The sequence below is a fragment of the Pithys albifrons genome, chromosome 3 (assembly GCF_047495875.1).
Source record: "Pithys albifrons albifrons isolate INPA30051 chromosome 3, PitAlb_v1, whole genome shotgun sequence".
NCBI classification, from domain to species: Eukaryota; Metazoa; Chordata; class Aves; order Passeriformes; family Thamnophilidae; genus Pithys; species Pithys albifrons.
This window is the reverse complement of record NC_092460.1, coordinates 26,462,821-26,487,167: the sequence shown is the minus strand read 5'-3', so window position 1 is coordinate 26,487,167 and position 24,347 is coordinate 26,462,821. Positions and strand designations below refer to the sequence as shown.

General features: G+C 39.8%; 1 protein-coding gene across 3 annotated transcripts in view; it reads left to right on the top strand.

Annotated features, from left to right (window-relative positions):
- TBXAS1 (thromboxane A synthase 1) overlaps nt 1–24,347 on the top strand; it is a 274,193-nt gene that overhangs the window by 135,537 nt on the left and 114,309 nt on the right. For all 3 annotated transcript variants that reach the window (XM_071551088.1, XM_071551087.1, XM_071551089.1), the window contains one exon: nt 4,707–4,803. In XM_071551088.1, the coding sequence (XP_071407189.1) occupies nt 4,707–4,803 (97 nt within the window). The remainder of the gene's footprint in view (nt 1–4,706; nt 4,804–24,347) is intronic.

Here is a 24,347-nt window from a genome sequence, read left to right as displayed (position 1 = left end):
GTCCTAAATTATTCATGAATCCATTTGCAATGCACTCGCCCAGAGGCTTTTGTTTTTCTCAAACTCTTATTTATTAAAATCTGACAAGAATATCAGGTTTTGTTCAATAATAAATCTAAGTCTGTGTGAGACTGGTGATATCCTTATGTAGTAATACAGAGTCAAAATGAAATTACATGGCATGGGTGGATATGTTATTTACTTGGGAAGAATAGATTATTGTTCAGGAGGATTCTATCTTTTACTTGCCATTTTGAAACAAGTGGAAAAAAAGAAGAAGCAAAACACCTAGTCAGGAGATATTCTCTTGGTGTGTGACTGAGGCCTTGATCCTGCAAAAGATTTTGAATATGTTAAAATTCTGTTAAGCACATTTCTGTGTTTGTTTTTTTAGTTCTGAACCTCTGTTGGCTAGATGATATAGCTCAGGTGATCTTGTTTCATGCTTAGTTTTACTTGTCCTTTTTCCTTAACTTCAGGGAAATATCATGGAAGTTATGCTTCTAGCCTGTGGATTTTAACTTCCAAAGCATATCCATACACACCCTCTCCTTTTTGTGTCCTAGAAAAGGTTAGAAAGATTATATACAGAAAGTAGGAGGATGGAAGAAGGGCAGGAAGAAAGCTTTTGCTGTTTGGGTTACAATAAGAGATGGTAGTCTGTGTGTGCTTTACCACAGTCATTCCTTAAAAACAGGCACAACCCTAACCCAGAACTTTGCTTAAAAAGCAATTTAAGATTTTTTTTCAGCATTTTCAATTTACTTATAGAGGATTCTTTTTCCCTTCTTCTCCTTCTCTGCCCGGATTTATAACTGGATAAAGAAAGGAAAAGCAGGTGCCTATAGCTAGAAAATTAGAGAAGAGTAAATAAAAACAAAAGAGCTTAGCTGTGGAAGCAGAACAAGGAGTTCGGGTGACTGGAGATGCTCTTGTCCCAAATTTTTAGTTCTGAATGCTTTCAAGCACAAAGTGCACTGTGACATAAAGACTCCTGCTGTGAGTACTGTCCTGTTATTCCAGTGGACAGGAGCTGGAGCTCTGCAACTTCCCAGGCTTGAAATAAATTAGAACTATGTCTCTCATACACACACATGCTTTGCATGACATGTCATGTGGTGCCTCTTGCTGGTCAGTTAAGCTATCTGGGTAGACATAATCAGCAATCTGGTGTCAGGAAGTTGGTCCCTGTAAAAATCTGTGTGCTGCAGAACCATCAGTCACTAACTATTAAATGTGACAGGGAACTTGATAAACTTGGAGAGAGGAAGAGAAAAGCAAGGTGTATGAGAGGTTGGGTTCGTGGCTGGGTAGGCTTGGAGTGGCTCAAGTCTTTCCCCTGAAAGCTTATTTTTTCTCTCTGATGCCAGAAAACCTATACAAAATACATGCAGAAGGTGCACATAGGGCATTATCATAGAATCATAGACTCGATTGGGTTGGAAAAGACCTCCAAGATCATTGAGTCCAACCCTTGGTCCAACTCTAGTCCATTTACTAGATCACGGCACCCAGCGCCACGTCCAATCTGTGTTTAAAAATCTCTAGGGATGGTGAATCCACCACCTCTCTGGGCAGCCCATTCCAATGCCTGATTACTCTCTCTGTAAAGAATTTTTTTCTGATATCCAACTTCAATTTCCCCTGGCAGAGCTTAAGCCTGTGCCCCCTTGTCCTATTGCTGAGTGCCTGGGAGAAGACACCAGCCCCCACCTGGCTATAACTTCCCTTCAGGTAGTTCTAGACAGTGATGAGGTCACCTCTGAGCCTCCTCTTCTCCAGGCTAAACAACCCCAGCTCCCTCAGCCTCTCCCCGTAGGACTTGTGCTCCAGTCCCTTCACCAGCCTTGTTGCTCTTCTCTGGAGCCGCTCCATCACCTCAATATCCTTTCTGAACTGAGGGGCCCAGAACTGAACACAGTACTCAAGGTGTGGCCTCACCAATGCAGAGTACAGGGGAAGGATCACTGCCCTGGTCCTAGTGGTCACGCTATTTTTGATACAGGCCAGGATCCCATTGGCCTTCTTGGCCACCTGGGCACACTGTTGGCTCATGTTGAGCTTCCTGTCAATTAGTACTCCAAGGTCCCTTTCTGTCTGGCTGCTCTCCAGCCACTCTGTGCCCAGCCTGTAGCGCTGCAGGGGGTTGTTGTGGCCAAAGTGCAGGACCTGGCACTTGGCCTTGTTGAACTTCATCCCACTGGAATCAGCCCATCTCTCAAGTCTATCCAGATCCCTCTGCAGAGCCCTCCTGCCTTCCAGCAGGTCGACACTCCCTCCCAGCTTGGTGTCATCAGCAAATTTGCTGATGATGGACTCAATCCCCTCATCTAAATCATCAATAAAGATGTTAAACAGGACTGGACCCAATACAGACCCCTGGGGAACACCACTGGTGACCAGCCGCCAGCTGGATGCAGCTCCGTTCACCAGCACTCTCTGGGCCCGACCCTCCAGCCAGCTCTTAATCCAGGAGAGGGTACACTTGTCCAGGCCATGGGCTACCAGCATTTTCAGGAGTATATTATGGGAGACAGTGTCAAAGGCCTTGCTGAAGTCCAGATAGACCACATCCACAGCCTTCCCCTCATCCACCAGGTGGGTCACCTGATCATAAAAAGAGATCAGGTAGGTCAGACAGGACCTGCCCCTCCTAAACCCATGCTGGCTGGGTCTAATCCCTTGTCCACCCTGAAGGTGCTGTGTGATTGCACTCAGGATGAACTGCTCCAGAACCCTGCCAGGCATGGAGGTCAGGCTGACAGGCCTGTAGTTGCCAGGGTCCTGCTTGCAGCCCTTTTTGTGGATTGGGGTGACATTCGCCAATCATCTGGGAACTCCCCAGAGAGCCAGGACTGTTGGAAGATGATGGAGAGTGGTTTGGCAAGCTCTTCTGCCAGCTCCCTCAGCACCCTGGGATGGATCCCATCTGGTCCCATAGACTTGTTAGGATCCAGCTGGCTCAGTAAGTCGGTCACTATTTCCTCCTGGAATACAGGAGGGGTATTCAGCTCCCTCTCCCTGTCCACCAGCTCCAGAGGCCAGTTGTCTTGAGGGCCACCTGTCTTACTGGTGAAAACTGGTGAAAACAGTTGCTAAAGTCTGTGATCAAAACCCTCTTAAAAATGAGCCTCAACTCTCTTGTATGCACCAGTTATGATTCTAAGTAAAAGCTGGACCATTAACAGACAGCTACTTTGCTGTGGTTGAACAAACTGGAAGGGGTGATAAAGGTTTACCTTCACAGACCACACCATCCATATCTAAGGTTCAAGTAGAGCCTGTGGGTTGCATTTGGGAAATAAAAGTTCCCTCTGGAAACCCACCAGAGAAGAAAAGATGATAACTTCCTTCCTGAAGAAAATTGTGTTCTTGTTCTTCTCTGCCATTTGTTTGTTATGAGATTTGATGGTTAAGGAGTCAAGATGGTCTGTGAAACCTTGATTTAGAATCAAAATATTTGTCTAATTTGTTTGCCCTTGGAGAAATCAGGCTGCTGTAGTTCATTGCCATGGGAACCTCTAGTTACTATATTTAATTCAGCCCAGTGTTTGCTTGCCTATTCAGTTGCTGCAATGTGGACAGGTGATAAGCAATATATTAATACTAAGCTATATCATACCAAAATGATTAGGCACAAATATTGCCATGGTATTGCAGCACCTGTGGTATTGCTCTTTTGGTTGTGCTGTGAGCTGCCCAGCCCTCCTGTGCCTTCCCCTCTCCTCGTGGAGGAAAGACAGCACCGCCTGAATAATCTTTCTGGTCTAGCAATCAACAAAGGTAGGCACTGCAAGCAACCTCTGCTTGCTGGTGGTACTTCTTCCTCTGCTGGCAGAGTCGCCAAGCATGGAGAGCCTGTGGGCCTTGGTGGGAATGGTGCTGGCCAAGGGAGCTCTGCACCCCAAGGAGTTGTGGTTTTGGGATGGTTCCCAGTGCCTCTGCAGCTTCCACAATGGTGTGAAGACCCAGAAGGTTGTACCCTGGCTCCACAAAACCAGATTAAACTGGGAGCAGGGAACAGAGGCAATCCTATCACCCATTCTTCTTCTAAAGTTTTATTAATTCCCTTAGGCTTTAGTGAACCTTTATTTTTCCTTTTTTTTCCCTCCCCATTGGTGTAATGCGAGTTTCAGATGGTGTCTGTTAGATGGTTATGTTGATAGTAATGCAGAGCCTGGGGTCTGAGATGCACTCAGTTCCAGTGTTAGTAGAAGTGGTGGAAGTGTGCCTTTATTGCAGTCATGCAAGGGGGGGCTTCTGGAAAGGCTCATTGTAGACAGGGCTTTGCCATGAAAAGACATTTCATGTGGCTAACTGCAAGAAAATCAATTTTGTAGGTCTTTAATGATTATTTGGATTGTTGATTTCTTATGTTTTGCTCCTCTGTAGTTTGGTTTAGTGATACTGCATCACTTTGTACAGAATTCAGAGTGAGCAGAGTGGGTAAACCTTTACATTAAAATGTTGGCTGAGTATTGATTAATCAGTAAAAGATTTTAAGCTGTTTCCTTTAAATTCCAGGACCATGCATCTTAATTTAATAGTTGAGAGGTCTGGGGAAAGATACTGCTTTACCAAAGGGAATATATTTTCTGTGATATTTGTTCTTGGCAAATATTTTCAAGCAAGAAGAGGTGTTTTAAGGAAGGAGAAGGTTCTCTGTGGTTGCTGTCCACTAAAATGACTCTCTTTTTCCTTTGTAGGTATTACATTGGTCGCCAGATGTTTGTGGTGGTCTCCTCACCAGAGATGATCAAGCAAATCTTAGTGACAGACTTCAATAACTTCACCAACAGAACTGTAAGTACGGAAAACAGTTGGCTTTGTGGATGGAGATGATAGTCATGCTAATTTGAACACAGACCAGAAGTGGCTGCAAGGAAGCTGTAAATAGAGAGGGGAAAAACGTACAACACGGTTCAACAAGACTTTAGCTATATACACTCGATATATGCATTTAGTCAAAGACTCTTGTTACCAGAACACTCTGAGGATGAAAGGGAATGTCCTTAGAAGAGACTTGTGCTGCCCTTGTGACTAAAGCACCAGATGGATGTTAAAGAGAGAGGGTTTTCAATATTCAGTTTTGCCACTGATTTCTTGTGAAATCTTGGGAAAATCACTTCTTAGATCTTTTCTTCATCTGTCTATCTGTAACATGGAGATGGTATTACTTGCTTTCTCACACCCATGGTCTGTTTTGTGCTTTTTGATTTTATAGGGCAGGCACAGTCTGCCAGGGACAAGGACATGCCTCTCACAGCTATTGTATGTTACTTAGTCATACTTACCAGTCTGAGAATAATAAATAGGAAAGAAGGAAATTGAACTTGACAAGAACTTACACATATGCTGTTGGTTAGAAACTTACATATTTCAAGCACTGATAATGAGGGGTAATGGCCAGAGTGGATGGTAAAGATTTCCAGCAGTTTCTCAGCATTTTATAAATACTATCACTGTGATTGAATGCTATCCCAGTGCCACCCATTCCCTGCTTCCCTCTGGCCCCCTTGTGTGTTCAAACTCGCATGTATTCAGGACCGTTGTTTGTGCTCTCAGGGAAAATTTCATCTTTGATCAGCTGTCTATCTCCTCTGCCCCTCTGATCCTCTCTACAACCAGACAGTCTGTTTGCAGACTGCTCGTGTCCTTTGCTTGCTTCTTTTGGTACCTGAGATTCATTTTGTGACTACCTGTATCTTATTTAATAACTAATTGTAACAGTTGCCCCCCAGTTCTGCCCATAACTCACACCTGAGTGGAAAAATTCTTAGGCTTATTAGGCTGAAGTTGTTGTTTGTGACAAGGGTCTTTTCCCCATTTTCTCTATACCTGAAGAAATTTCCCATCCCTTCCTTTCTTTCACCACAAACAGAAACCCTATTTCTTCCTGTCCATAACTTTTCCATGCTTTTCTCATGTGTACTTGATAGTAGTAGACTGTATGGTCTTCTCACATACCTACAATCTTTGATCATTGTTATTTCTCACTTTCCACTTTGTTCTCGCTCTTCCAGCCATTGTTTGTCACTTATTGAAGATAAGCAGTCTTCTATTTCTGGGTCCTTCCACGTTTAACTTGGGGATCTTTTTTCTCCTCTGGAGTTTTCCCAGTGAAAGCAGTGTCTTCTCTGTCCCATTGTTCGGCTCTCCTGCACACTAATGATTCCACATGAAAATAAATAATGATGGATGGTATGTAAGGAAGGCTGGTGGAATTTATTTAGATGTGACTTGTATGCAAATAGTAGTCGAAAGGTGAGAGTGGTATTATTTTAAAATTAGACAAAGCAAGCTCCTCTACTTTAAGTGAGGGTTTCTATTTGGTAGTGAAGAATTCAAACCGTGAAATAGATCCCACTACTTTATTTTACCAATTCCTTTCCCAGTGGTTTACTGATGAGTGGTTATAGAACTTACTTTGGAGTCAGTGCTGTTCACAAGCTGAGGGTAATATATTTCAGTCCAGACATGGCACATGCTTATTATTGCAACCCAAAGGCTTTTTTCAGCTTAGGAGTGCCAGCCTTTTAGGGTGAGAAGGACAGGGAAGTGGGTGAGACAATTGTGTTTGAACAGGCCTAGGAAAACACACATGCACTTTTCCACTTTTCTTCCCAACCTCCCTACATGCATTTCCAAAATCAAGATTTGTACATCCTCTACCAGAGGTGAAATGTAAGTTATTTAACTCAGAGTGCTGCAAAGAGAGATTATTCCCCATGTTCTGTAGCAATTATACCTTAACAATGTGTCACTGAGTTTCATGATTTGGAGGACTAATTCTAAAAGCTAAGTGTAGAAAAAGTTTATATTCCATGTTTATTTTGCTGCTTTGTATGTATTCAATTTAGAGACAAAGGGAAATTGAACTTGTGAAGGGTTGCAAACAGTGGATGTACTTGATAGACAGAAGCCAATAAGATGATGATTCAGTGAACTCTGGCAGCTTTTATTAAAGCTGTCTGTAATGTGATGTCATGCCTTTGAGTGCTTGTAAGAAGGATGACCTTAATCTGGGATTGTGCATTTGTGGACTAGTTGCTGGGAAGTCATCAAAGACCTTTATGGAATCTGAGTGATTTTAATGTGCTGAGAGGACTCTTTTGGATGAATCTCATGTCCTGTCTTCACATCCAGAGAGACCTGGACCATTTGTGCACTTCTCTCTTACACTGAACCTGTCTGCTTGCTCATGATATAGACAAAGCAGATCTTGCATGTGACCACAAGCCAAACTACTTCTTTATTTTATGCAATTATGTTCCCTTTTGATATTATACATTTCACATCTTTACTATTAATATATTTTGAATATTGCTGTAAAAAGTCCTGTAGATCTCTCTGCTATTTTCTCTTGTTTCTGACTTAGTGATTAGTAATTCTTGCAAAAGAAGTGTTTGGTGACTGCAGAGCAAATGTGCATTAAGGTTCACTTCCTCTTAGAACATGCAACCAAGTCTGGCATGCAGGCTGCTATTGCCCTGTAGGCATGGGGAATGTATTAACTGTATAATCACAGGAAGGCAATAATGACATTCTACTTTCCCTCTTAATTTTGCCTCAATTAAAGTAAGCATTGTAGCAATTTAAAACAAAAATATCTACTGTAATATACCTTAATACTTGAGGCATATGAAGCCTTTTCTCTATGTTTTTAATTATAGTTGAAGAAGAAAAGATGCAAATTAGTTTTTAGACATCCTGCCAAAAAATATGGAATTAATGTTAATTTAGGTTAACCATGGAAACCTCAGCCAGCATTCTAGGCAGGGCTGTGCTGCAGTAAATAATACCTTTTTCTCACAACTCTGTTAAGTCATCTCTTGAATGGAAATCTCTTTCTAAGAGCACTAAGACTCTTTTTACCTGCATTACTGTGTTGTGAGTGAGATGGGATTATAATGTTTGTTGCATTCTGCCGGGTGGGATAACGATACATAATCTGTTTTCAGATTGCTTTTAATTTCCTCATTGGAAATTTGTTTTTCAATTAGTGCTTGAGAATCATTGAAGTGTACTTCTAAAAATGTAGGAGCAGAATGTTAAGATGGAATAATGTGAAGAGAAACATTACCTGATACATAATTCAAATAATTCAGAAGTTGTATGTAAAAATATTTGGTAAAAATGCGGATCAGTGAGTCCTAGGGCAAAGGTAAGTACTGGCTAGTCAAGGTTTGCAAGGCTGCTGGAATCAGTGCTGTGCTAGCATTCATGTGGCTGTCCCAAGTGGAAACTAGTGGCTGATTCAGATCAAATCCTTAAATTTACATGCCTACCACGTGGAGGAGGGTGACGCTTTCAAATTCAGAAATCTACACCAGTTACAATAGCTGTGAGAAAACATCACTGCTTGCTCATGAGGGGCTTTGCTGCTACAGTGGAAAAAATAATAATGGATTAACAGCAAACAATAATGAAGTGATAAAAGAACAATGAAGCATGAATGTTGATAAAACATGACAGTACAAATTCCTTGTATTCCTCTCGAAGGAAAAGCGAGTTTCCTCAGCTTCTTTTCTTTTGGCTTGTTTATTCTTCTTCTTCTAGTTCATCCACATGAGATCTGATTACTTTTTTCACATGCAGAATGTGTCTGTTACACTAAGCTGTTGACTTCATTTTTGTTTTGGTAAATCTGTAAAGCTTCAGGCTTATCTATGCCATTAAACAAATAAAATACAACCACCAAGTAGGAAGGATCCTATTTTTGTGTTTTGTTCAGTTGTTGTCCAGAATAGCTGACATATCCCTGAATTTGATGTTCTTTCTCATCTCTTGCTAGGGGAAAGAAAAGTGTCTTCATATTACTGTAACAAAAGATCTATCCAAATTTGATACTAGAGGCCCTCCAGAGGTCCCTTCCAAACTCAACTAACCTATAATTCTGTGAATTTTAGGTTAGGTCCTCAGTCAGCATAAATCAGCACACTTCTATTAACTTTAGATGACTGCACTGACTGATAGTGAGTATGTGTCTCCAGAGCAGGACTGGGATGTACAACTGTCTTCAAACAACTCTATGTGGTGCCTTAGGAGCTGACTTGTGTGTGCCTGTGCTCTTGGCCTTTTGCAAGTAAAGGATCCCTTGTGTATCTTATGCAAGATCTTACTTGATTTTTAGAGAACTGGCATCAACCCCACTGATACGCTGTCTTTCAGTAAACATTGGTAATTCAGTTGTGCATCCAAACCCAGAGTCTGATCCAGCTTATGGGCTGGGCTGTTTCTTCGGTATCTCCATAACAAATACAGGTTTTGTTTTGAAAAATGAACCCGCTGACATACTCATTTGGAGACATATAATGTAAAAATAGTTTAGGAATGAACAGTTGCATACTGTTGCCAAAAGACACATATACATTATACATGCTGACTTGACCCTGTACCCTTGGTTGTTTGATTTAGAAATGTTTCTTGTCTTCAAATTAAACTTCCTGGGATTATTTTCAGCTGTGTCAATGCCATCATCATCATCCTTTCATGTGAATTTCTTAGTTTATTTAGAAATTGTTGTTGTAATGTGCAATGAACTCAGTTTGTAAGTAGATGATGAATGAGTTTTGCTGGAAACTTACGTTCACATGGCCATGTGGTTTGGAGGACCAGTGACACACAGTATGACAGTAAGTCAATTCTTGGAAAATGATTCAAACAAATGAGTAAAACTGGTAAGAATATATATATAACAAGGTCTTAGTTTCTCCACCCTTTAAAATTACTGTTCAGTGGGATGGTTTAGTACACAAGTGATGTTCTGGCCTGTGCAGGTAGTGTGACTGTGATATTTAGTTTGAAGAGTTGCTGGATTTTGTGGGTGCAGAGAAAAGGAATGCACTTTAGATTTGTTCACTGCCTTAGTCTGTTTAGATAAGTTTTTTTCATTTCTTCATTTTGTTTCATCTTGGTTTTTGTTTGGTTCACATAGGATATGGAAGGCGTGAGGTACAACACCTCTGGAGCCACCATGTCCCCAGATTAGTTGCTACACCTGCATGTGGGCATGTATACATATCTGTATATATTTATGAAAGCATACAGATGTACACATGTTGATTTGGGCTCTCCGTGTGATTTGAGGAGAGGTTGAATCTCTAGTCCTTGCTAAAGCATTGCAGACATCAGTTGTACTGTATCTTATTATGGAAACTTCACAAAATGTGCCTCTTTGTACATGCCATGGTGACATTTTGGTTCCTGATGCAGTAAAGCTGTCATGCCTGATGGCAGGCCATGCCTTGAACATCCAGTTGTTTGTGATACAGAGCTGTGATGTTCTTCCTTCCCACCCTGATTTTGTATAATAAACTCGAGCATCAGTCCTGCCACATGTAAAACAAGCCTTGGTCTCATTGAGCTGAGAATATTCAGTGTTTCCAAAAAATCATTCTGTGCCTTACAGGGATAAGTGAAAAGGTGTCCAAGCAGTGAATTGATTAAGATTTACTTTTTTTTTGCCTAGCCCTTTTCTATAGCTTCAGATCATAGTTGATTCGAAGTCTTTGGCTGGTACAGCATCATTATAGAAGGGGAATTATGTTAGCAGGGAATGCATTTGGCTATATGGCATTTATCTGTTTAATATAAATTTGTTTGACTGCGTATTTGTGGGTGCTGTTGTACAGCCATGTAAGCCCAGTTGCCTGAGTGACTTTGCAGTGCCGGTTTCTGCCAGGAAGCTGAAAAAGGGTTCTTAATCCTTGTTTGACCTCATGGTTCACGACCACTGAGGCTCAAGCACCATAATGATGTATCTGCTTTCTTTCCCAAGAAAGCATGTCTGTCTTCTAGACATACTAGAATACCTTTCTAGCTTTGTCAATATGTATGTAACTATTTTGTACCTTTTATACCTGGTAAAATAACTTTTAATTCTGGATTTCTTTCTTTCTTTCTTCCCCTGTTTTGCTTTCAGAGCTTGCAGGTTCATTTTTCTGAGCAATTAAATTCAGTTTGGTTTAAATGTTTTAAAGTAGCAGTGCATATGTTTGCAATAGACACTTGAAAATTAAAATAATAAATTTTGAGAGGGTCATTTCTTTCACACTATGTAAGTCTTTTTATGCATGCACAACAAATCGCCCCTTATTCCCCATATGCTGAAGCTAATAGCAGAAAACTAATGTTGTCAAATGATCGCTGCTATTGACTGTAAAATTAATCAGACTCTGGCTTCAGTTACCCTTAAAGAAAGAACTGATGTATTAGTAGACAGTGTTCTGTGAACTACCTGATCCTCTGAATCCCAGTGAGATGAAGTCTGGTTTTGTGATTAGGGCTCTAGGTTGGGATATAGAAACTCTGAGCTCAATTTTTGGCTTTGCTACAGAATTCCTGTGTTCACAAGGGCAAAGCATTTAGGAAGTGCTTTGTCACCTTAATAAATGTAAAAGACTGTGTTGGGAATTTCCAGCTGAACAGTATCATTAGCGAATGTTAGTGCTTTAGGACTGATGGCAATGGGTTGGGATTTGGCTTATCTGTTAATTGAAGTAGTTGTGTTGGGAGGGGTTTTTTTGTTTGTTCCTATAAGAACTTCAGAAATGTACATTAAAAAAATTTAATGAAAAGCTTTTCTTTTTTTAAAGTAATTTTCTATTTTGAAGTACTAAAAAAATGCTAAAGTAGAAAAGCTAATATCATATTCAATTAAATGTATTTGAGGATTATCATCTCTCAACCTTGTAATTTTTGTTTGTGATTCTAATTCAGAATAGAAAGCCAAGTGAAATCTCTTTCCTGCAAAGTGGGAAAGCTCATTCATACTTACTTTGGAATACCTGGCATTTGTTTCTGCTGACCACTTATCCTGGCCCCTGCCAGGACAGGGTTAATTTTTTGAGGTAGCCAGGAGGAGGCATGGCCAGGACTGGGAGATTATTCTATACCCCTCATGTCATTGCTGGGGAGCCAACCAGTATTGTCTATTGCCAGGGGATGAATCATTTCTTTTCTTGTACCTTCTGTCATCAGTATTGTTGTTACTGTTCATTTTCTTATCTCATTGCTGTTTCTAGTAAATTGTTCTTATCTCAGCCCGTGATCTTTGCTTTTTGTGCTTCCAATTCTCCTCTTCATACTGCTGTAAGGAGGAGGGGAGGGGAAAGTGGGGGAGCAAGAGTGGTAGTGTGGTTTGGAGAGTCTCAGTGGGGGCACTGAACTGGGGAGTACATTCCTAAATCACAACAGCAATATTCATAAAAAATTGGTAGCATTTGCTTCCTTCTATGCACATTCTTACTTCTCATTTAATTCAGTGGGCCATGACTGAGTATTTACATAAGTACGTTTATTCATAGTCTGTCCAGAACTAGGATATTCCCATATATAGGAGACTTTGTTTTTTACTGTGGCTCTCATGGAAAAGAGAGCAAAACCCTATCGCAGTTCCAACTTCCTCGTGAGGGAAAGAGGAGGGTCAGACACTGATCTCTTCTCTATGGTGACCAGTGACAGAACCTGAGGGAACGGCCTGAAGTTGTCAGGGCAGGTTTACATTGGATATTGGAAAAATGTTCTTCAACCAGAGGGTGGTTGGGCACTGGAACAGGCTTCCCAGGGAAGTGGTTGCAGCACCAAGCCTGACAGAGTTCAAGAAGTGTTTGGATTATACTCTCAGGTACATGGTGTGACTCTAGGGAATGGTCCTGTGCAGAGCCAGGAGTTGGACTTGATGATCCTTGTGGGCCCATTCCAACTTGGCATGTTCTGTGATTCTCACACATTTGAGTGTCTAATAAAGACTTCTGAAAGTTTAGGAAGATATAAATAACAATAGGTTGGAGTGCCACAGAACAGCTTAGAAGCAATCCCTCTTTAAATACTGACTTTGGCTAAGTCCGAATAGTTTGAGGATGGTCTTGTTGACTGACTTGGAGAGACCCTCCTGCTGACAATGTACTTCCTTTGCTGTCTGAGGAAGGTTTCCTATGTTGCTGTGGCTGGAGGAAGCTCTCAGCATATCCCTGGCACTGGTGGCCAGGCTGTAGCTGGGATTTTGAGAAAGCCACACTTCTAGTGAGGCTGCTGTTTTAACCAGCTAATATATTGTTGTCCATGTAGGTCATGGGAATTTGTTTGCTGGAGATTTATGAATCTCTGATTGAGTATGGAAACACTAATATTTGTCACATTTCCATGTAAGATGGCAAATGAAATTGGCTGATATCTTCTGTATGAAAGGCTGGCAGTAATTGTGGAAACAGATAGGTTGCACACAGATGGAATACAAAATAAAAACTTCCCACTTTTTTTCTTTTCTAGACATAGGTTGTCTGTTTTCAGATGCTATGGGCCATAAACCTTGGCAAAATAAAAGCAGTTCAATTGACTGCAAGGACACTAGAAGACTGAAATACAAGTTTCATCTTCCCTTGCCCCCCATCAAGAAATGATGAATCAGCAGGTTGACACTATAGCTGATGTTGAGATGTACAGTCCTCTTATTTTTTACAGGAGTTACTATGAAATGAGTTATTTTTCAGCATGGGTCTAAGTATTTGAATCTATCCCCGAGCCTTTCTCTGGTTTATTAATGGGCTGCTGTGCTGCCATCACCATGGTATCCTGCTACCTCTTCCCCTGTGAAGACTGCAAAACTGCATGTTGATGAAATTTACATTTTTAATTCTCCTTTCTCCAAGCCTATACATATAAACATGGTTTGTGAAACCATGGGAGAACACAAATGCAAAGACAATCCAGTATTGCGAAATGACTAGGGTTGCTGTGTTGTTTTGTTCCTTTTTATTGCTCTTTATACTATTATCCTGCAGCTGTCATTGGTTCAATACCTGCTCCTAGGTAGACACCAGAACACCAGATGGATTACGTACTTTACAGCACTAATGATAGTGGCTGATAATGTGTGCAAATCTCCCTTTCACTGCTTGTTCAAGGCAGTTAAGAAATACTGAATACAGCTGTACATAATTACGCTTCTTTTGAAATTAAATCAGCCTGTGAAATTTCTGTTCTTGGAAAATGGTCAAAATTCATCAATGAAAAAACAACAAAACAAACAAACAACAAAACCCCAAACCCTTTGCATGTACTTAGTTAATGGTGACATTCTGTTTCTTAAATGCGAGGCTTCCTTGCCAGCTCTATTGAGACTTAAGGGGCAGGGAGAGGGGGAAAGCACTGCATAATGAAACTACAAAAAGGTGGTTTTGCTGCAGGTGTAAGAAAATGCTGATTTGACAATATGCTGTGCGTATGCACTTGTTTATATCATAAAAAGTTTGTTTTGGACTAAGTATCTTAATGTGTTGCAGGTATGTGAAGGGTTCCTCCCTCCTTCTACCTACTCCCTGTTCCTTTCAGATGTTTGAGTTGCTGTAAGATCAGCTTTTAAAATTATCTGTTTTGGCTTGTTTATCCTCACCTCTTTTTTCTTTATTCTATCGTTCTGCAAAATTTCCTTTTCTAAACAACTGAAGAAAAGATCAGTTTTATTAGGTTTTGCCTTCCCTTCCCCCAGTTTTTCTCTAGTTGAAACTTGCCAATCACTTTTAAAGCCTACATTGGGCTTTTCTGCAGCACAGGAGATATCATTAAGGCTTTAAACCCACTAATGAGGGAAATGTGCGCTGCTTGAAGGCTCCTGCAATATTAACTACATCCAATTATGTTAGGTAAACGTATGAGCATAGTCAAAACAGGATGAAAACATATCTTTCTATTCAGGCCAAAAGCAGTCTTCTGAGCCAATCTTTCATCAAACTTACATTGGCTATTTATTTACTGGGTTTGCAGTACTTTTTTTAAATACTGAATAATAATGCTAAAGTCAAACAACACTTACAGGGAGGAAAGGACTATCTATTCCTAGGGCTCTGTTCCTTATTTAAAGAACATGTTTTATTGCTGAATAAAATATGTGACATCTTTAGTATGATGAATATTTCTTCCTGTTTAAATATGGTATTGCATCCATATCTAATCCTGTCCTTAACTGACTGTATTATGAGTAGGTGGAGTGGAGATGCAGTTTGTTCTGGTCTTTGCTAGTCCTGACCTTTGATTTCTGTTGATTTGTTGTTTTTTAAAGGGAAATTCAACTTTTCCTACTTCTTTGGACATATGCTGTGAGAATATTTTTTCTGACGCTTATTCAGTCTAATAACCCAGGATTTTATCAGTCCCTCATTTCTGACTTCTGAAACTGTTATTTGACAGTAGCAGATTGGTTGTTTTGTTTACAATTTTCTCACTTTTCTCTATTCTTGACATACAGTAGTGTGTCATGTTCTTTGATTCCTGCCATTCCCAGTCTGCTTTTGTTTAGAAGAGTAATTAGTTTGTCACTTGTTCCAGAATTGACATCGGCTCAGATCACAACATTTGAGTTGGCCTTTTTACATGCTTGAGCAATCAGAGTTCAGACCCAGTACTTGGCTTTGTTTCCATGTCTTTAACCACATTTGGAAGTAACTCAGCTGCTCATGTACAGAAAGTCCTTTTGAACCATCTGATGATAGACAAACAGTCTGAGGTCTATGCAAGTGATGTTTCACAGCACAGAGAAGTGATTTACATGTACATACCTAGAAGCCTGGAAGTTCAGCACTGGAGTGGATGTGACATGGCAATATATGATATTTGAATGGTCATCATGTATCTTGCCTCAGATTTGTGTAGTCTAGTTGAGTGTCTGCTTTCAAAGGTGGCCAGCAGCAGAATTCAAGAGACTAGCATAACAGCAGGGCAGACAGTGACAGTCATCTCCCTTCTGGCTTATCTGCCCAGCCTCCAGCAACCAGTGCTGTGATGACTTCCAGTGGAAGAGGTTACATCTGGGCATCATTTGTTCCATTGGCTGCAAATCTGTCCCTACCCCACCTCAGTCTGAATCCTTTATTTTAACTGTTACACCAGCAGGTGATTTTTTTTTATGGGTAATTTTTTTGTTTTTAATGTGATAGAAGTTCTATTTGGGGACTTGTCTGTGTGCAAGTGAAGTTCATTCCTCTTCAGTGAGAGTTAATGTGTTGCACATGGGCATTATTATAGAAATCCTTGCAAGCCTCTGCTCTTCATTTTCAGTCTTTTAAAGGTGTTATTGTCATCTTCAAAATAGTGGGAATAATTTTCTCTTTAGACATTCATCCAGATAGCTTCATCCATTTACCTGCCTTTATATTTGAACTTAAAGGTATGAAAAGTTTCTTCCATTCCTTTTTTTTTTTTAAGGATATATTGATAATATTCTTATCTAGCACAATTCTAGCAACCTTTTGTTAAGGTGTCTTAGCTGGACTTACCATTCCCCCTGCAAGACCTACAGAATGGATCATGTGGGCATTCCTCATCTGGTTCAGCTCAGAAGCTAATCCATCTTAGTTTGTGTGTCAATGTGGACTTTTTCAAAACTGTGCAGGGTCACTTGGCACTGAAACAGATGATGAGTGCTCACAAGGGCACTCCACCAATGCCGTTTCAGTGGTGGTTACCTCTAGTAGATGGTGGGTGGTGAACAGCAGCTGGTGGGGTCATAGCATCTTAAATTGATGCAGCTGGTTTTTAGTGGTTCTCAGACCAGAGCCTGGAAAGTTCTCTGCTGCATAGTGATCTACTCCAGTAGATCTGTTCTAAGCAAAATTGTTTGCCACTCTGCTTTTGTTTTTGTTTTTTGTTTTTATTTTTTTTCTTGCTTGTGACCTACAATCTGTAATGCTCATTCTGTAAGCATGAAACCTCTATGGGAAAGGATGTTTAGAGACTGCACTTCTTACTATTGACTGCTTGTTACAGCTATAAATCTTGCGAATCATAAGTGAAGAATGAGTCGGCAGGTATTATTTCAGTCTCTAGTGAGAATTCTTTGTTTATATAGCAACCACATATCTTGGCACCATTTGTTCTAAATAATTGATAGCAAATACTTGGCTGATCTGAGCCTTGGGAAGGGAAGAGTCTACTGTGTGTTATGCAGGTGCTGTGGAAGCGCTGCACTGTGCAGGCGGAGCTACTGACCATGACCAAGGAAAGTTGCAGGACACTTGCCAGTGCTGCTGACATGTTGTCAGTTTTAAATTCACTGCACTTTAAAGGAAAGAGGATGAGGAGTGTAAAATTCAAGTTTTTACTCTGCATGGCTCACTCCCAGCTCTTCAGTGTAATGAGTGCTCCCTACTTTGAGCACTCCTGGCTCATTTTCATGTTGATTCATGTCTGAAGGTTTGGTGATGGGCTTGAAGAGACTCCATTTGACCCCACCGGCACATACACAGCAACATGTACCAGGATCAGGCAACAGCTATCCTGCAGCAAAAGTAAAGGATTATTGATTATTGTTAATTATTTACTCCTGTCAGCCTCCTCTCTCCAATGCTAAGCAATAGAAATAAAAATAACTACATTCTTATTACTGAAACAGTGTTCGGCTCCTTTTCCTTTCATGCTTGCTCTTGCAGAAAAGGGTTTGGGGAAATAAGTAGTAAAAACAAGAACTATCTTGCACTCTTCTCCTTTGTGAGATAAATCATAAGTTGAAGATACACAACATATTTTTTTCCCTTTTTAAGGCAATTGCAAAGGACAGTTTCCCAATTTCCTTTTCCCTTCTCAGTATGTGCATTTAGATGAAGGTAAAACTGCACTCTTGCACCTTTTATGCAACTTTCCTAAAATAATTCTGAATTAACAATGGCTCAGAAACATCCCAGTTTAGCCAGTCATTGACCTTGAGTCATTGTCTAATGTGACCAGGACTATACTGATATTTCATCAGTTCCAAAGAAGCTATATTGTCACAGAGGCAATGGCTAGATCTATAATTAAAGTTGCCCAATATCTTCCATTAGAATGTTTTCCTTTCAGGAGATTATCATAGTTTAACTGCTTCAATTAATGTTTTCCATTTAGAATTTCGCAGTCAAAATGGTCTTGCTATTTTGGAGGTAATGCCTAGAGAAAAGTTAGGGTTATTTATCAATCATAAGGAAAATAAACTCAGAGTCTATTTCTTTGGCTTTGTTCCCTCTAGTGTTAAGGGCTGGATATAAAAATCACTTTGAAAATCTGACCAAACTGCTTAAGTTTATGCGCCCCTGAAGAATCTCAGTAAACACAGACTTGACAAAAAATTATTAAAGGAGACTGACTTACTACTGTCTCTCTGTGCTGACAGGACACTACAGATGACTAAGAACTTAGTCTTCATGTGAGCTTTATGTCTGAAGGATGTGAATCTTGAGTTCGTGACTGATTCATTTCACATGAAAAGTTTTTGGGTATGTTATGTGTAATGTTAAAACCTTTCAGGATATTATTTTCTTGAGAAATTTTACATTTGAAAAATGAAATAGAGATCCCGTGGAGAGAAAAATAATGCAGGGTAACATAACTAAACAATTGGATCATTTGGACCCCTTTTTGCATACGCTTTAGGATACAAAGGCTGCACTAAGCCTAAGATTTTCAAACCTCTTATTGCTTTATTTTGCTCTCTTAATATCCTCTTAATATAATGGCATATTATATTGTCAGCAGCAAAAACTAAAAAAAAAGAAGCTTAACTTAGTGATTTCTGATATTTGATTAAGAAATGTGTGGAAGACAGAAGTTTCATGTTGTGGCTGATTTTGAGGAGTAAAAAGCAAAAACACAAATAAAAAGTTGATTAAAATAATTTGTTTCAGCTGCAGCTTTTAATGTAAAGACAAAGTAGTTTCAATTTATGAAGTTACTTTGTTCCAAAAACATACATAACAAGATATTTTGTTGGAACCTTTCTCCTTTTTTTTCTTCCAGAATGCCCAGATAAAGGAATTGATTTTGCAATTTTTCCAGTTTCTTGCAACCACACAGCTTTATTTAAGTTTTTCTAACAACCCTAGTTTTCTTTTGTTTAATGTTTGAGTTTTTAAAAGGAGTTTTCCCTCTTTAATTGATGTTTCATTGTGTCAGATTAGATGTTCTTTAAATGCCCTGGCTACTGGGTGGCACAGCCTTGGTTTTACTCTCTTTAGGGGTCAAGTGGGGCAGCTCTCATGTCTTCACTTTTTTCAGAGGTTCCCTTGGTGTTTGTGGTGACTTTTATATTATTTTGGCAGCAACAGTCACTTTTGGTTGGAAGAACTTAGGTTTTTCCTAGGGTTAAGATTTATTATCAGTAAAAAATCACTAGAGTTGTAGACATGTAACAGAGGGATAATTTTTTTATTTTCAAGATCCCTTTCATTTTCCAGGCTGTTGGACCCTGTGGGGTTCAGCATGAACCTCAGGTGTGGGAGAAACATCTGTACAGATGCAAAATGAGCTCTTGTGGTCTGGGAGTGTGCGCTGCACTATCCAGCACTGATGGCTGGGAAATACAACTTCCACTCACCAATAAAGATGGGCTTGGAAGTTCAGATACTAATGACTTGCAAATACTAGTAACTTGCTGGGTGCATGCAAGCAAGTGTGATGTGTGCACTGAGGATGGGTACAGCATGGCAGTTGGACTGGTGTGTGGTCCTTCTAGAAAGTGAAGCTTCTTTTCATCTTCACATAGGAAATCCCAGCAGCCAGAACTGTGACAACCTCCACTCAGGTTGCCCATTGCCTTTCTGTGTGTACCTGGCTCTTGTGGGGTTAATCCTCAGTGAAAGGTTCTAGGTGTCTCATTCTTGTGGCTGGCACACAATACTTTCCTGGGCACTCGACAAAAAAGACTCTAAATCCCAAATCCCACTCTGTCATCTTGTGCATTTGCTGAGCTTCCAGCTCGTCTGAAGCCTGAAATGCTAGCTCTGGCTTTTTGGGGAACATAAGTGGGGAGAATTTCGGCTTTGACCCATCCCTTTAGTTTCATGTCACGGTGATAGTGCATTAAAACTGAAGGAACAGAGTGGTGAAACAGGCCCCTAAAATACTGCATTGCCTGAAGGAGGCCTGTTTGGCAAGAAAGGGATTGGTGAGCTCTGGGGTGTGGACTCCAATTTGTGCGGGTTTTGGTTGGTTTTAAATTTTATCTTACCCTAGAACTCTAAGATCACAAGATATGGTGATGTGCTTTATGCTTCATACTTTGCACTGCTTGCTATTCCAAGTCCAGTATGTTTGAGAATGCAGAAGTAGCTGATACTGTTAATTTATTTTGAACAAGGTACTTACTGATACTTAGAGGAATATTTTAGCTTCTCTCCTTGAAGAAATAAGAGCAATGTGGGCAACAGTCTGCTTGCAGGTTGTTTGTGAAGTAAGGCTGTTTTACTGAATATTGTAAGCTCCAGGGATCTGATGATAAGTCCTGTAATATTATCTGTGTGCAATAGGACTTTATTATTGTTGAAATTATCTTACGACAAACATTTAATTCTTGATATGTTCAAATTAATTTGTATGAGGCAAATGAACAAATGCTATTTCATATAAGAGTGTTTTGACATGCTTTGATGAATTAGGATCCATTTTTCGAATTTGATTGAAACCAGACAAATAACCAGAAATATGAAATCCTGGAAGATAAAATCCTGAAAGAGTGCTATGAAACTACTGAGAAAGCTTTATAGTCTAGTTCTTCTTGAGGGACAAATAAATGGGGAACGAAATCAGCTACTGCAATCAGGAAAACACATTAATGTTTTGACAGATAGATGTGGAGATCTTAATACATGGAGTTTGGATTTTTTTCCCTGATGTGTAAATATCCACTTAATGTAATTACAAACAATTGTGAAGTAGCAGGCAGGGAATTCAAATTCTTCAGCTGAGCAGATACTGCAGATGTGATTTGTTGACAGCTTGTCATCCTGACATTACAGCTGACCCAGAGGTTTTTTTCTGAATGACTTTTTAAAGGCAGAGTAACATAAAAACATAAGTATTTGGCCAGGGAGTGTTCTGACTGACTAGCAGCATATGCTTAGAGAGAGAATAGAAGAACAGGGCAAATTTAGAGCTATGTTTCCTATGGAATATCCTCCTAACATCTGGCTGTCCATGGTTGACTTCCTAGGCTGGAGAGTGTACCCATATTTTTAGTTTTTAATAGCCCTTTTTTCCAAAAGGTTCGTTTAAATAGCATCTTGAACCCATTTTTTGTTTTTTAAAAGCATGAGGAGTCTTCACAAGCAAATTTTTATCTGATTTGTTTGACATTGTCTTCAAATTTTCTTTTTGGTGTTGGGGGGAAAAAGGTGAAATACTTTGTCCTTGGGTTGTTTTGCACATATTGGAGATCAGTGATCCCAAATGTTCTGTTTCAGATTAGATAAATGACAGTTTGAAGTGTATTTTGTATATCAGGATGTTGTCACATAGGCAATGGGATATTAGGCAACAATTTTTAGGTGTTACATGGGAACTTGGAAGACTGATAAAACCCTTTGAAAAATCTTTCAGCTTTCAGTCATAGTTTGCTCCTTACTTGCTTGTTTATTTTTACTGTTTCTCAGTGCTTTGAGATTTTAAGCTAGTCTGGCCTGTATATAATTTTATTTCTATACTACAACATTGTGTGAAAAAGGTTAAACCAAAACTGCCAATAAAATGTGAAATACACAAAAAAGTGGCAGAATTTCTTATATTTACTTTTCTCTGAATAAACATTTTGCATACAAGTTATATTTTTTACTTAAGCTATTGGTAAGCCGCCCCTCCACCTGGTTGGGTTGCCTCTGCTAGTAATCAGAAAGTCCAAAGCATTTAACCTCTATTGGAGGAGCTTAATTTGGCAATACGAATTTAAAACTCTTGCTCAGCCATAGCTAATGTTTGGAAGTGCCTTGAGTCCCTTGGAACTGGTGATTTCAGCAGCAGCTGAAATTACCAAATCAAAGATAGCAACTATGAGACCTACCTTGTATCCAACCCAGGAGACCTATGAATATGATGTTTTGAGAGGAGATGGCCCTCACAGGTGACTTTGAAACTAGCTGATGGTTCAGGCCCTGCAGAAAATGTAGCAGCAACAAACATGTTTCTTTGAGTCACAAGGTGGTGGAACAAGGTCTCTTCAATACAATGAAAAGGGAAGCTGCCCAGGGTACAAGAGAATGCCTTTACATCCTGGAAATCATTCCATGGCACTCATCTCATCCCTCTGTGAAGTGGCCTACCTAGAAACTTATAGGTGATTCTTTGGGAAGATGCACTTGCAGCCTTATCTGTTGAAGCGTCTCCATGTTTCATATGGTCCATGGCATTCATGGTAGACAAGTCAGTGAATCTCTACAGCCTCATAGGACAGTCATCGAGATCAGGGAAGTCAAGGTTTCAAATACAACTATAAAATATTGCTCATCATGAAGGCCCAGATTTCAGATATTACTGCACAATATTACTCACGGATCTTTCTCTAAAGATAATTTTATATAAACAAAACAGACTTTGTAGAGGAACTGGGACTTAAGCCCTTTTCAGAAGGGGAATGAATGCTCTGAGTCCAGTCTGAGTTCACTCTTAAGTAATACCTTAAGAGGTGTAGGACTCTTCCTACTTTGCTGTCATGGCAGCTTGAACAACTCTGAGGTATCTAACAGCATACCCAAGGCATCTGAGTAGGATTATGGGAGGGATCGGCAGCCAAGAGGATAGGAAATGGGAGGCTAGGTAGTACTTACAATCTCTCTTGGTACTCTCCAGAAGCTTCAAGGCTGCTCAAGACATGTCTCTGAATGAGCAGCTAATGAAATACAATGGTCCTGCGTAAAATAAAAGATCTAGCCAAAGTTCTTGTGGGCATTGCCTGTCATTCCTGTGTATGTCAATGACTGAAAGCATGGAAATATATCTGTACCAAAAGTTACTGAGGACTGTTTTTTATCCAAATACTCTTTAAAAACTGTAAAAGCAACTTTCTGGTCCTCAGCCTTTCCTTGAGAAAAGGTGTGGATAAACAGAGAGGCTTTTAATAGTATTATAACTTCATCCAATATTAAAAACTCCAGTTATGTCAGCTGGAAAATAGATTTAAACATGTTTAAAACCAGCAAAATCTGTGTGTAGAGTATGGGTTCTCTAGTACAACCTGAATTTGTTTATAACACACAAAATTCCTAATCAACTAAGAGTAAATACTTTTGTCTTTGGTTTGATTGTTTTGATTCGACATATGCAAACTGACCACCATATGCAAACTGATGAAGGTGTGGACTTAATTTTGGTCTTGCTTATACCAACAATTGGAACGTGTGACTTGCATTAGTCTGGGTCAGACTGCAGGAGGCCATATGTGTTTGTTTTAGCATTTATGGATGGTTATATTTACCTCATTGCAATGACTCGCTTTGGTTTCTATTGACAAAACCATGACTTAAGAGAATGTTTGTAAAGACAAGAACAGATGTTTCCAGGCTGCTTGCCACAGAGAGGAAAAAACGAGCCGGTATTTGCTTGTAAGCTGGTGTTGGCTGTACCATTTTTCCAATGAGTAATTGTGAACAGTAACCATTAGTCAGTTGCTGAAGATCCTGACAGGCTTTGGAGATACCTTCTTGTATATTCTTATCTATATAGTAGAGTGAAAGACACTTGCTATAATCACTGAAACCAATTTTACCCTGTAACACTCTTTGAAGTGTCTTTATGACTAAGGAAAACCTAAAAGCTTAATGAAATAGATAATCTATGGATATGGATATTTTCTCTTCTCTGCAGGCATATTGGTTTCAAATTAAGCTGAAAACTTTTTCTAGATGCTTTTATGAAACTACAAAGCAAGATGAGCTTTCTGGAGTTCATTTGGTGATTTCCTTTTTCCCTCTGCAGCTATAAGATCACCTCCTATATCACAAATACTAAAATAAAACTTGTTTTAAATAAACTTTTCTAGAGGGAGAAAAAGTGTAATAGACTCTTAGCAGGGTTGATGAGCTGGGAGGGTTTTGAGCAAAATTTTTGTGAAGTAATATCTGTGCACATAATTTCAATGGACAAAGAAGGATGATTTCAACTACCCAGTAGCAACAGAGTGGGGTGTGTGGCATCTGAGGATTTGGAAATGGAGTTTTGGAAAGGCAAATGACGAGTGAGCCTACTTTGGGAGAGATAACACCTGTGTGTAGTGATTGCCTTGGGTATTATATGGATTGGAGACCCCTCGTGGACAGAGCAGAGGTGGAAGCAACCCAATGCTCTCCCATGCTGGGACACAACTCTGTGGGCAATGCCAGGCCTTTGCCCTCTGGAAAATCTTCAATTTTTGGTAATGAGTTGGGTATTGCTCCATTATGAGATGATTTGTGAAGAGAAAAAATTTATGTGTTTTGAAGAGATGTGGCTATAATATCTGTGTATTCAAGGGCCTTCTAGCTGGAGATTACAAAGAACTACAGGGTACATGAGATAAATGAACTCTATTTTGCTTTTAAATACATGCAACATAGTGCTCTTCTGGCTCAATCAGA